Below are 14,179 nucleotides of genomic sequence, written 5' to 3' on the forward strand. Positions count from 1 at the left end.
GCTATACACAACCTGAGGGGTTTCTTACACAATTTTCAAGAACACTTCATACTAAAAAATTTAGCCTATGATAAATGTCTTAAATGATTGCATAATACTTTCAAGTTTAACAGGTTATTTAAGTTTTTATTTCTAGTGATAAAGAACGTTTACAAGCTATTTAATTCGAGTAATAAAAATGAATTAATAAGGTCAATATTATATTCACTAGTCTCTGAACTCTAGCTAAAAGTGCCAATATCAAATCACGATTGGTGGCATGACAATAAAGTTGAACCCTTGTATAAAAAAATCGTGAAATGAATGTGAAAAGCCGCGTTTGCAGTGTTGTGTGTTTTGCTCCTCCCTGCGCGTGCTCGAGTCACTGCATGAGGAGATCTTCACTGACTCAGATTTAGCTTCACATTGGACTGAAGGATGTTTTACGAAGAATCTTTTCTTTCTAATAAGAGCAAAGGTTTTTAAAAGAGGTAAGCTAATATTGCATGATATTATTTATATATTTTTTTTCTTCAAATTTTGGGAAATACCGTGAAAGGAGCAATGTGTTTATGAAATTGTAGACTCTTCTGTATGATGCATTTAGGTCTATTTGGCCATTTGACTCTGTTTAATGTGCACAAATTTTAAGTTGCCGTTGTTACAGTGTAATAACACAACTAACTATGGGGTTAGGGTATCATTTTGGGGTGACACTTTATTTTAAAGTATCCTTGTTTACATTGCATGTAATAACTCTAGTGATAACAGTGAATCATGCATAATTACAATCAACAAACCCTAATCCTATAGTAAGTACATGTTGTTAACTAATATTAATCAGTAAATTAACTATAGCTACTACACTGTCATAAGGACACCTTAACATAGAAACTGATTTAGGGGTTAGCTGTTGGTAATTATGCATCATTTGAATACTATTAACATGTAACTGTCACAAATAAAATAAAGTGCTACCAAAATGACGACTTAAAAAGGTTTAATCAGTCTTTAAATTGTTATCTAATAAATATATCTAAAAATCCTTGAAACAATGAATTTACTTGAAATATGAAGATATTTCACCTGTTTTCATATAATGTAACTTTAATACGAATGGGGTTTTTTTCGTACTGCACTGGCAGATTTTTGTTTCACTCGTAAGTATAAACCAGTTAAAAACAAGTGAAAAAAAACAAAGATAAATTAATAATATGATTTTTGCTCTGTATTATCTTTGTTTATCTGGTAAATGATAGTATATCATCTTTTTGATTATACTCAGTTATCATGATGATATGGAAGACTGTACACGATATGATCTCACTGTGCACGTTTGCTCTGAACATTGATATTGGAAGACTTAATGCATGCTATTGAAATGTACATGTGTACACTGTGAACAAGAAGTTTAGTGAACTTAATTCTTTAAGTACACTATATGGACACCCAGTTAAGTGAACTTGCTGTATGTCTAAGTACACTATATGAACAAGAAGTTTAGTGAACTTGGCAGTTTAAATACATTATATGAACACCGTGTTAAGTGAACTTAATTCTTTATATACACTAAATGGACACCAAGTTAAGTGAACTTGCTGTATGTCTTTAAGTACACTAAATGGACACCAAGTTAAGTGAACATGGCAGTTTAAGTAGAGTCTACATGAGCACCAAGCTAAGTGAACTTAGTCTAGATGAGCACTAAGTTAAGTGAACTTAAGTAGAGTCTACATGTTATTTCAATGCATGCCATTCAATGCAATTGAACTAAAAACCATGTTCATCATGTAAATAGCACAAAACCCTGTGAGATAACCTGTAACACGTTATGAGCAAATAGCATAATGAACATGAACACTTTTACTCAGAAAATGAACCTGAATATGTTTTTGTGTTTCAGGTTATTACTAGCATGGTGATGCATCTAAATCTAATGGCAGAAAGTAACAGGACCAGCGAGGCTCCAGAACTCATCTTGTGCAGTAATCAAGCAAAGATTCATGATTGTAACCAGTCAGATCCCATGAGATCTGAAAGCCCAGTGCCGCTGATGGACGCCTGGCTGGTCCCAGTGTTTTTCACCCTTATTATGTGTGTGGGCTTGGTGGGAAACTTCTTGGTCATCTATGTCGTGGTCAAAAACCAGCAGATGAAAACGGTTACGAACCTCTACATAGGTATAAAAGGTTTGTTTCTCAGAATATCATGTACAGGGATTATCACGTGGTTTTAATAAACACTCTTTTTCTCTTCAGTTAATCTCGCAACCACGGATATACTTTTCCTGGTTTGTTGTGTTCCTTTCACTGCCACTTTATACACTCTTCCTAGCTGGATATTTGGGGACTTCATGTGTCGGCTGGTCAATTATCTGCAACAGGTGAGAGCATTTTTACTCTGTATCATTTTTCTATGTAGGAGAGAGGAAACATGTCATGCATGAAATGCCATATTGTACATAAAGATCAGAAATCTGGGCAAAATGCATTTATAACTGATTATGATAAATGGCTACACATGTATCTAAACTGTTCTAGGCTAAACCCTACAGTAAATGCTGAATGCGTAATGTAGTTTTGTGTGTCTGACTGAACTCAGGTAACGGCACAGGCAACCTGCATCACTTTATCAGCAATGAGTGTGGATCGATTTTATGTGACCGTCTACCCGCTCCAGTCTCTCCATCACCGAACACCACAGATGGCTCTGACTGTATGCACCACTATATGGATATGTATGAAAATCATTCCAATCAGTTTAAGTACAATCCCATATTAATCACTTTTGATTATTTATTTTTTTACATCTTATTGTAGTTACACATTTATAAAAATAAAGAGGTAACAGTTTACAATAAGGTGCATTAGTTAACATTAGTTAATGTATTAACTAACCATGAGCACTACATTTGTTACAGTATTTATTCATCTTTGTTAATGTTAGTTAATAAAAATACAGCTGTTAGTGTTAGTTCACAGTGCATTAACTAATGTTAACTAGTTTTAGTAAAGTATTAAGAAATGTTAACATTAACAAAGATTAATAAATGCTGTATAAGTGCACTTGATTAAATTGTTCATGCTAACTGTTAACTAATGTTAACTAATGAACCTTATTGTAAAGTGTTACCAATAAAGGAGGTTTTCACAATAAAGAACCATTATTGGTTCCCCAGTGATCATTTCTTGAATGAACCATTTTTTTTTTTCTATTCCAATAAAGAAGCTTTATTTTCTTAGACTCTATGCTAAAGGTGACTAGCTGGAATAGTACTGTATTGTAATTTCTTGGAGTTCATGATAACCTTTGTGCTACACCCATTTGGGTTATTTTGGTTTGAATGAATGGCTTTTATTTTCATAGTTTTTATTGGCTGTGGTCAAATAAATGATTATATTCATATGTTTTCACACAGTTTCTCTGCTGCTTTCGGTGCCGATCGCGCTGTATCAGCACACAGAGTCTTCGTTCTGGTTCGGCCCGCAGACGTACTGCACCGAGGCCTTTCCTTCTCTCGTTCATAAGAGAGCTTATATTCTTTACTCCTTCTTGGCTGTTTACTTGCTGCCTCTGATCACCATCTGCATGTGTTACACATTCATGCTCAAACGCATGGGTCAAGCCACGGTGGAACCTGTTCATGGCTGTAACCAGGTACTGGTGCTGGTACATTTCTGCATATTAAGTCAACTACATGATCACAAAGTTAAGTGAACTTAGCAATTTAAGTTCAGTTTACATTAACACTAAATTAACTTAATTCTGTAAGTACGCTAAATGAACACCAAGTTAAGTGAACCTAATTCTGTAAGTACGCTAAATGAACACCAAGTTAAGTGAACCTAATTCTGTAAGTATGCTAAATGAACACCAAGTTAAGTGAACCTAATTCTGTAAGTATGCTAAATGAACACCAAGTTAAGTGAACCTAATTCTGTAAGTACGCTAAATGAACACCAAGTTAAGTGAACTTAATTCTGTAAGTATGCTAAATGAACACCAAGTTAAGTGAACCTAATTCTGTAAATATGCTAAATGAACACCAAGTTAAGTGAACCTAATTCTGTAAGTACGCTAAATGAACACCAAGTTAAGTGAACTTAATTCTGTAAGTATGCTAAATGAACACCAAGTTAAGTGAACCTAATTCTGTAAGTATGCTAAATGAACACCAAGTTAAGTGAACCTAATTCTGTAAGTATGCTAAATGAACACCAAGTTAAGTGAACCTAATTCTGTAAGTACGCTAAATGAACACCAAGTTAAGTGAACTTAATTCTGTAAGTATGCTAAATGAACACCAAGTTAAGTGAACCTAATTCTGTAAATATGCTAAATGAACACCAAGTTAAGTGAACCTAATTCTGTAAGTACGCTAAATGAACACCAAGTTAAGTGAACTTAATTCTGTAAGTATGCTAAATGAACACCAAGTTAAGTGAACCTAATTCTGTAAGTATGCTAAATGAACACCAAGTTAAGTGAACCTAATTCTGTAAGTACGCTAAATGAACACCAAGTTAAGTGAACTTAATTCTGTAAGTATGCTAAATGAACACCAAGTTAAGTGAACCTAATTCTGTAAGTACGCTAAATGAACACCAAGTTAAGTGAACTTAATTCTGTAAGTATGCTAAATGAACACCAAGTTAAGTGAGCCTAATTCTGTAAATATGCTAAATGAACACCAAGTTAAGTGAACTTAATTCTGTAAGTACGCTAAATGAAGACCAAGTTAAGTGAAATTAATTCTGTAAGTATGCTAAATGAATACAAATTTTATACAAAAATTATGCAATTTTAGTACACTATGAACACCGAGTAAACTTAGCAATTTAAGTAGTCTTCATGAACACCAAGTTAAGTGAAGTACACTAAATGAACACCAAGTGAACTTAGTTCTGTAAGTACGCTATATGAACACCAAGTTAAGTGAACTCAGCAATTTAAGTTCAGTTTACATTAACACTAAATGAACTTAATTCTGTAAGTACACTATATGAACAACAAGTTAAGTGAAATTAATTCTGTAAGTATGCTATCTGAACACCAAGTTAAGTGAACTCAACAATTTTAGTACACTATGAACACAGAGTAAACTTAGCAATTTCAGTCAATATGACGCACCAAGTTAAGTGAACTTAATTCTACACTAGGTGAACACTAAGTACACTAGATGAACACCTAGTTAAGTGAACATAGCAATTTATGTAGTCTACATGAACATCAAGTTAAGTGAACTTAAATATACAAGTTTTGAGAGACCCAATTACTCCATCAATTGAGTGCAGTCAACTTATTAGGGTTTTCAGTATAGAAGAAAATGATATACAGTCAAACCAAAATTGATTCAGACACCAGATATATATATATATATATATCATTTTTTTACTAGTGAGTGCAGGACACTATATAGTTAATTTACGTAAGTGAGGATAGCAAAATAAAGTAAACTGTGACATAGTATACCCAAACATTCTTCATACAGTGACTACCAGTAAAATGTATACAAATTTGGGACCAAAAATCATCCAGACACTTTGACCTGACCATGTTTTGCTGAAGTGTTTCTTCTTTACTTGCTAATGCGACCTTTTCACACCACAGACTGAACAAAATGAAGCATTGCTTGGTAATTTGTTGACCTAAATTGGTATTATCTAATTGTGTAGTTAAATTTAACAACTGACAGCCATTCAACCTGATTCATTTGTGAGAGTCTAACAGAAGGACGGACAAAACCAGTGAAATATATAACTGATTTGATAACTCATATTTTATGAACTATAGCAAATAAACTGTGATAATGTGAGAAATGTTGAAGGTGTCTGAATAAATGTTGGTTTGACTGTATATAAACCCCTAATGAACCGTAATTTGTCTGCTGGTGTTTGTTTTCCAGCTGCAGACTCCAGCAGAACGAGTGGAAGCCGTGCGGACGAGAGTCTCCAGAATGGTGGTGGTAATGGTGCTGCTGTTTATAGTGTGCTGGGGTCCAATTCAGATCCTGATCCTCTTACAAGCGTTCTGTTCTGAGGATGTCAGCCACAGTTATACGCTCTACAAACTCAAGATCTGGGCTCACTGCATGTCCTATTCCAATTCCTCCATAAACCCCGTGATCTACGCCTTCATGGGAGCCAACTTTAGAAAGGCCTTCAGAAGCGTGTTTCCTCTGATCTTCAAAAGGAGCGCACGGACAACCGAGCCGATAACCTATAACAGGGAGATGAACTTTCTTTCATCTCGGCCTCAAAGGATGCTTTGGACAGGTTATGCATAATTTTATGGGACTGAAAGGTAAAAGGTAAAGAACCAAAATTATGTGATTAGAAGCACATAATTTTTGATTCAACTGGAACAAACAATTCAAATTAAAACAATTATTTCTGAATACACTATGACGCTATGGGACTGAATGTATACACTTGGAAAAGAAATAGTAGGCTATACTTATTCCAGAAATAATACACTTTAAAAGAATATACTTGGGTTTGAACTGAATGTAATGCTTTACAATGTGTGTAACTTGCAATTAAATGAAAATGTATTAGTTAAAGTCCTCCTGTGGTGAAAATCCAGCTTTTAATGTTGTTTATATGTCTATGTGGTGTTTTTAATATGCTTTAATACAAACTCATGTGTAAATTCATAAGTCGACGCCATTGCTGAGTATTTTCTCCTTAAAACTGCAGTGAACCAAAGACAGTCTCAAACACACGCTTTGAAATCGCTGGTGTTTCTGACGTCACAAACTACCTTGTAACCAATCAGATCAACGTGTGATCGTCAACCAGTGGATCTCTGAGCTGAGCGAGTGAGTGGAGGCGGGGCTCATTTGCATATTCATAGAAAACAATCCGAAAACAATTTTTATAACCATGTAGTCTTCAAGGAAAGAGAATGGTAAAAAAAAAACTAATAACACAAACTGATCCCAATGAATAGAAATCAGATATAAAACGTTAAAATACCATTTTGACTATTTTGATTTGACAGCAACCGAGTGCGTTTCATCATGGATTGATCTGAAAGCATCAACAAAAAGTTTCATACATTCATTCATTTATTCATTCTAGAACCTTAAGAGCATGTTTATCAACTAGGCCTATTGATGTTTTTAACGCTAATCACCATTAATCAGAGATGGACAAAGTACACAACTTCCTTACTTGAGTGAAAGTACATATACTACTGGTCAAATATTACTCCGTTACAAGTCAATGTTGTAAAGACCGATTTTTACTTGAGTAAAAGTACAGAAGTACTTGTTTTTAAAAGTAGGCCTACTTAAGTATCAAAAGTAAGAAAAGAAAATGTCAATGCATTGTTTTATTATTGTTACACTGTTTTATGTAATACTTATAGTAGCTTATGCCTCTGAATCTATGCCTGCCTACCTACCCTCATATCAATATCAAATTTATTTCTAGAACACATTTCCAGCAGTGGGATTGAATGTGAGATTGAATAAGTCACTCAATAACGTCCACAATGGACACCCAAATGGCTGTTCCTTCAAATAGTGCCATATTTAAAGGTTTTGGGCTTTTAGTATGTTAGCCTTACTGTTATCTAGCTAGTGTGCTCCAAAACAATGACAAAATTCGCATTTAGAAGACCAAACCCAACGTTGAAAATGAAAATCGGGTTGATGTCAGAATCCAACACCAGATTGACATTAATCTCCAAGGTTGGACAGACGTATTGTGGTTGAAAATGAAAATCGGGTTGACGTCAGAAACCAACATCAATCGGTTTCTGGCGTCAACCCGACTTTCATTTCCAACCAAAATCCAACGTCTTTTTAATTCTGGCGTCAATCTGACTTTCATTTCCAAACAAAATCATCCTGACTAACGTTACTACTTTCTACTCAAGGACTTTGATAGAAATGTAGTGGAGTAAAAAGATATGATATTTGTCTTTAAAATGTAGTGAAGTTAAAGTAAAAAGTTTCCAGAAAAAATAATACTCAAGTAAAGTACAGATACTCAGAAAGTGTAGGCTACTTAAGTACAGTAGCCTATGTACTTTGGTAGCCTACTGTCCACCTCTGCCATTAATAGAAATAAATGGTTACAGTGGTATTTTGTTTGGTTTTCTTCCTGCTTACAAATCATTGCTAGTGTATTCGAGCTGCTTGTTAAGGTCAATATAGACAGACAAATAGACAGATTCAATTATCATTTATTACTTATTGTTTATTGTTTTGCTGTTGAGTCTCAAGCCGACGGTAGGTGGCGCTGTGCGCGTGTAATGTGCCCGAGCCGCAGTGAGGAGAAGAAGAGCTCTTCAGACGACAGTAGTTGTGAGTAGGAATCATAAACTCACTTATATTTTACTACCCTTTTTAAAGTTATTATAGCCCACTTATAAACGCGCTACAGACAATCAAACAGAACTCTTTTATAATTCAGCGTAAACCAGCGATAACTACACTGACAGGTCGTAGATTTTAGATGATAAAAACTCCACATCACCGCTATCTACTGTGTATGAAAGCATTCATATATAATAAGAGCATATAAAAAATCCTCTGAGTGTGTCCAGTGTCGAATAGATTTCAGTCACATAAAGCACTGTGTGCAGTATAGACAGCTTTATTATTCTGGCTTGACAAAAATTGTGCAAACGTGAATGAGCCTGTTTGTTTTATTGCAAAAGTGTTTTAGAGTTAGAAAGATAAATTACTATCTGTCTATCTATCTGTATGTATGTCTGGTCTGTCTGTCTACAATATCTATCTGTCTGTCTGTCTGTCTGTCTGTCTGTCTACAATATCTATCTATCTGTCTGTCTGTCTGTTTACAATATCTATCTGTCTGTCTATCTATCTGTCTGTCTATCTATCTATTTGTCTGTCTGTCTACAATATCTATCTGTCTATCTATCTGTCTGTCCGTCTGTCTGTCTGTCTGTCTGTCTGTCTGTCTGTCTGTCTACAATATCTATCTGTCTGTCTGTCTGTCTGTCTACAATATCTATCTATCTATCTATCTATCTATCTATCTATCTGTCTGTCTGTCTACAATATCTATCTATCTGTCTGTCTGTCTACAATATCTATCTGTCTGTCTGTCTGTCTGTCTGTCTGTCTGTCTACAATATCTATCTGTCTGTCTGTCTGTCTACAATATCTATCTGTCTGTCTGTCTGTCTACAATATCTATCTGTCTGTCTGTCTACAATATCTATCTGTCTGTCTGTCTGTCTACAATATCTATCTATCTATCTATCTATCTGTCTGTCTGTCTACAATATCTATCTGTCTGTCTGTCTGTCTACAATATCTATCTATCTATCTATCTATCTGTCTGTCTGTCTACAATATCTATCTGTCTGTCTGTCTGTCTACAATATCTATCTGTCTGTCTGTCTGTCTGTCTGTCTGTCTACAATATCTATCTGTCTGTCTGTCTGTCTGTCTGTCTGTCTACAATATCTATCTGTCTGTCTGTCTGTCTACAATATCTATCTATCTATCTGTCTGTCCGTCTGTCTACAATATCTATCTGTATGTCTATCTGTCTGTCTGTCTGTCTATCTATCTATTTGTCTGTCTGTCTGTCTGTCTACAATATCTATCTGTCTGTCTATCTATCTATTTGTCTGTCTGTCGACTATCTATCTATCTGTCTGTCTGTCTGTCTACAATATATATCTGTCTGTCTGTCTGTTTGTCTGTCTATCTACAATATCTATTTGTCTGTCTATCTATCTATCTATCTATCTATCTATCTATCTATCTATCTATCTATCTATCTATCTATCTGTCTGTCTGTCTGTCTGTCTGTCTGTCTGTCTGTCAATCTATATATCTATGTGTCTGTCTGTGTCAGTCAAGCTTTCAGGCAAGCCAACACATAAAAGTTTATCATAACAAAGTATCCTTGATTAGTTGTGATGTTTGCACTTTTAATCTTGCACGTTTGTTCCTAGTGTTCAGACCATGTCAGGGAGAGCAGGAGGACTCGGAGGGTTTGCTCAGGTCACGGACGGTTTGTACATCGGCAACGGAAAAACGGCCAACGACTCTTCAGTCATAAGCTCTCTCAACATCACATGTGTTATTAATGCAACTCAGGACATCAGAAACTCAAACATTCCCACTATCGATTATATGCACGTGTCCGTCTCCGATGATCCCGAATCCAGACTCACTGAGCACTTTGACGCAGTTGCTGATAAGATACAGCAGGTTTGTGAAGAACATGGACGAGTCCTGGTTCACTGTAACGCAGGCGTCAGTCGCTCCGCAACTCTGTGTCTGGCGTTCCTCATGAAACACTGTCATCACACACTAGCAGAGGCTCACACACGACTCAAAGCTCAGAGACCCATCATCAGACCGAACACCGGCTTCTGGAGGCAGCTCATCGAGTACGAGCACAAAATACATGGAGAAAATACAGTCAGGATGATCAGCTCTCCTGTTGGAGACATTCCAGATTTATATGAGAGAGAAACAAGGGGATTGATTCCACTTTAGGAGAGGAAATGTTTGTGTGTCTTGTTATTTGTGTTTTTTATAATTAAGTGTTTGTGATGTTATGCAATAAACAACCAGAAGATGGCAGAAGAATTCTTAGTTTGGCATGTTGATTCAGGTACAGTGACCCAACAAAATATTTGTATGCTTAAACCACACTTAAAAATGAGTCATTGTGTTAGAGAACAAAACACAAACCTTGTAGCATTAATTTTAAAGTCATTTTAATCCCTTAAAACTCATCTTTGATCACCAAAATGACATATTTAAAAAAAATTCTTCATGCCTTAAAATATCTTGAATGTAACTCGACACCCTTGCCTCATTTAGTATGCGCGGCTCTATAAATATGCAAATGAGCCCCGCCTCTACTCACTCACTCAGCTCAGAGATCCACTGGTCGACGATCACATGTTGATCTGATTGGTTACAAGGTAGTTTGTGACGTCAGAAACACCAGCGATTTCAAAGCGTGTTTTTGAGACTGTCTTTGGTTCACTGCAGTTTTAAGGAGAAAATACTCAGCAATGGTGTCGACTCATGAATTTGCACATGGTTTGTCTTAAAGCATATTAAAAACACCAAATAGACATAAACAACATTAAAAGCTTGATTTTCACCATTTATTTTTTATTCATGCACCTCATAATCTTGAATCAGAATAACTTCCCCTCCCTCTTGCAGTGACATCATCTCTTCTCTGATGACGAGGGCGGGGCTGTCACTCACATGAGATCCACCAATAGCAAACCACAACCATCCAATCAATTCCCCACAGGCAAAATCATTTCCTTGTTCGAGAAGCCGTTTCACTCGATATACGTCACAATCATAGGTCACAAAAGGGAAGAAAAGACTAGTACAACTTCTGTTTCATGACGACTTTAAAGAGAAATAGCTCACTTCTCAAGCCAAACAGACCTGTAAGTTACACAAACAGACCTGAAGTCTGTGTGCACTGACTTCATACATCCACTAAAAATCATCTTGGGACTAGATTATTAAAATCAATGCAAAATTGGCTCAGACAAAATGAAGTTCAGAGAAAGCTCCAGCATCACTTGCTTGCAGATGCCATCTGGTTCAGTTTATGTGTTGGTCAGTGCAATGGCATTCAGACATGGCAATGTGGATTAAGTGTAAGATTGTTGTGGTTTACCAAGAATATTTTGTACTAACAATATCCGTCCACAATAAAGTTCTATTGGAAGGCCTGAAAGGCAAATTCCTCCCATGAAAAAATAAAAAAATAATAATCTGGCCCATACCTGTCAACCCTCCCTGTTTTCCTGGGATTCTCCCGTATTTTACCTTGCTTTACCTATCCCACTATCATCCCGTTTAAATATTTTCCTGTATTTCTCCTGTATTTTTTATCTTTCTATAAAAAAAGTAAAAAAATCCCACTGGGCGCAAACCAGTTAAGCAGAAATCCCACCCTGCAGCTAATTTCATTGGTTAAGATTACTTAACCCCGGTTACTTAAAGCTACACTGTGTAATTTTTTTTATTGATTCTTAGCAAAAAACACTTTGTTCTTTCAAAATGATATGTGCTCATTAATGTGTAATGTGTAACGAACTAATCAAGTATTCTCGTAAGCGTAGAATCTGCCATTTAGAATACATACGAGCAAGTCGCTCGAATGGCGGCAGCCATGTTGCGCCTCCATCTTGAAAATACATTAGCCGAAGAGGGACATACCTGGAAATTCAAGCTTCGCCTTTCGTGTTTTTACACTCAGTGGCACCGTGACGAATGCGAGGGGGAGATTACTCCCGACTGCCGGCAGATTTGAATTAATACGGCCACCGTAGGAGTTAAAACGCCCTCGGAATGGGAGGGGCTAGAAAGTAATATTCAGTTGGTAGTTGGGGGGGGGGGGGGGGAAGAAGAACAGCAGCATCCCGAGGAGGATGGACGAACATGAGAGAGATGGCATTGGAGACGGTATGTATGTAATGTATTATGTATGTAATACAGAGATTATGTATTTATTTATGTTAATATCTGCGCAATTAATGTGTATTTAGCCTGCCTCTGTATACATATACATATCATTTTCCTTGAGGTTCACTTGTAATGTTAATAAAGTTTTTTGCACACACAAAACAAATATATATGTGGAAAAATGATAACCCCCCCCCCCCCCTTTTTTTTTTAAGGGGCGGCTCCTTTAAGGCCTGTCATAAAATGACATGCGATGCTGTCAGATCCAATGCAGTTGGCTGTTTCATCTTTCAACAAGCATAAAAACACTAAACAAAACTTTTATTTGAACGATATTATACATCAAACAATTGGTTTTAGTCAGACAAGACAAATACATATTGTTTGTAAAAAATTAATAACGTTATACATTTGATTTTATGTTTGATTTGATTTTTGTTATACCGAGACATTTACTTTTACAAGTCTCTGACATGTCTTCAATGTTCTGGTCTTGTCTGGTTGAACTCGGGCCACAAGCGCTTCATCTTATAATACTGACCGCACTCTTCACACACACCCTGATGGTAAGTTGCTTGAAAGCTTCAAGCACCGAAGTTTCCAAGCAACACAGCAGTAATGATTTTATGAATTTCTTCACTTATTAAGATTAATAATATCAGGGACAAAATTATAACTATGCAACCGTCTACTACAGTATCGCAGGCAGTGCATTGTAGTCTCCCTGAGGAAAAATTTGATTCATTCGTTGCTATAGGAGAGGAAGAATTTACTAAACTCGTTAAATCATCTAAATCTACAACATGTATGTTAGACCCTATACCGACTAAGCTACTGAAAGAGATGCTTCCAGAGGTCCTAGATCCTCTTCTTAATATCATTAATTCATCTTTGTCTCTAGGATACGTACCAAAAAACTTTAAGCTGGCTATGATTAAACCGCTTGTTAAAAAAACGCAACTTGATCCTACAGAATTAGTCAATTACAGGCCGATCTCGAATCTACCTTTTCTGTCAAAGATACTAGAAAAGGCAGTATCCTCACAACTGTGTTCCTTTCTTGAAAGAAATGATATCTGCGAGGATTTCCAGTCCGGATTTAGACCGTACCATAGTACTGAGACAGCTCTCGTTAGAGTCACAAATGATTTGCTCTTATCATCCGATCGTGGTTGTGTCTCGCTATTAGTGTTACTCGATCTTAGTGCTGCATTTGACACCATTGACCACAACGTTCTTTTAAATAGATTTGAACATTATGTTGGCATTACGGGAAATGCACTAGCATGGTTTAAATCATACTTATCTGACCGTTATCAGTTCGTAGCAGTAAATGATGTCTCATCGATCACAAGTTCAGTATGGCGTACCACAAGGCTCAGTACTAGGACCGCTGCTGTTCACTCTGTACATGCTACCATTAGGAGATATCATTAGGAAACATGGAATTAGCTTTCACTGTTATGCTGACGATACTCAGCTGTATATTTCTTCAAAACCTAACGAAACTTATCAATTCACAAAATTAACGGAATGCATAGCGGATATAAAAAATTGGATGACTCGTAATTTCCTACTTCTAAATTCTGAAAAAACAGAGATTCTAATTATTGGACAAAAAACGTCCTCACGTAATAATCTAGAATACTGTCTAACACTTGATGGCTGCTCTGTTAAGTCTTCGTCGTTGGTTAGGAACCTGGGTGTGCTCTTTGATACCAATCTTTCATTTGAAAGTCACGTGTCTAGTATCTG

At 36.2% G+C, this 14,179-nt stretch overlaps 2 protein-coding genes across 2 annotated transcripts; both read left to right on the forward strand.

Annotated features, from left to right (window-relative positions):
* The first annotated feature begins 1,895 nt into the window (after positions 1–1,895).
* Positions 1,896–6,391, forward strand: kiss1rb (KISS1 receptor b). Its single transcript, XM_084415509.1, has 5 exons — positions 1,896–2,159; positions 2,238–2,362; positions 2,581–2,716; positions 3,398–3,636; positions 5,885–6,391. Exons 1-5 carry the CDS (start codon positions 1,901–1,903, stop codon positions 6,263–6,265), a joined length of 1,140 nt encoding a protein of 379 aa, XP_084271635.1. The 5' UTR covers positions 1,896–1,900; the 3' UTR covers positions 6,266–6,391.
* Positions 6,392–8,212: 1,821 nt separating this feature from the next.
* On the forward strand, positions 8,213–10,567 carry LOC311294176 (dual specificity protein phosphatase 14). Its single transcript, XM_084414895.1, has 2 exons — positions 8,213–8,293; positions 9,925–10,567. The coding sequence occupies exon 2, from the start codon at positions 9,935–9,937 to the stop codon at positions 10,472–10,474; it is 540 nt and encodes a 179-aa protein (XP_084271021.1). The 5' UTR covers positions 8,213–8,293; positions 9,925–9,934; the 3' UTR covers positions 10,475–10,567.
* The last annotated feature ends 3,612 nt before the right edge of the window (positions 10,568–14,179 follow it).

Source organism: Rutilus rutilus (assembly GCF_951802725.1).
Source record: "Rutilus rutilus genome assembly, chromosome: 7".
In the NCBI taxonomy this organism is placed as follows: Eukaryota; Metazoa; Chordata; class Actinopteri; order Cypriniformes; family Leuciscidae; genus Rutilus; species Rutilus rutilus.

Bases quoted from the DNA above. Each gene is read 5' to 3' on its own strand.
- kiss1rb (XM_084415509.1), top strand. From the start codon at position 1,901: ATGCATCTAAATCTAATGGCAGAAAGTAACAGGACCAGCGAGGCTCCA. The intron at 2,363-2,580 runs GTGAGAGCATTT...GACTGAACTCAG, and splicing joins TGGTCAATTATCTGCAACAG to GTAACGGCACAGGCAACCTG. The intron at 2,717-3,397 runs GTATGAAAATCA...GTTTTCACACAG, and splicing joins ATGCACCACTATATGGATAT to TTTCTCTGCTGCTTTCGGTG.
- LOC311294176 (XM_084414895.1), top strand. From the start codon at position 9,935: ATGTCAGGGAGAGCAGGAGGACTCGGAGGGTTTGCTCAGGTCACGGAC.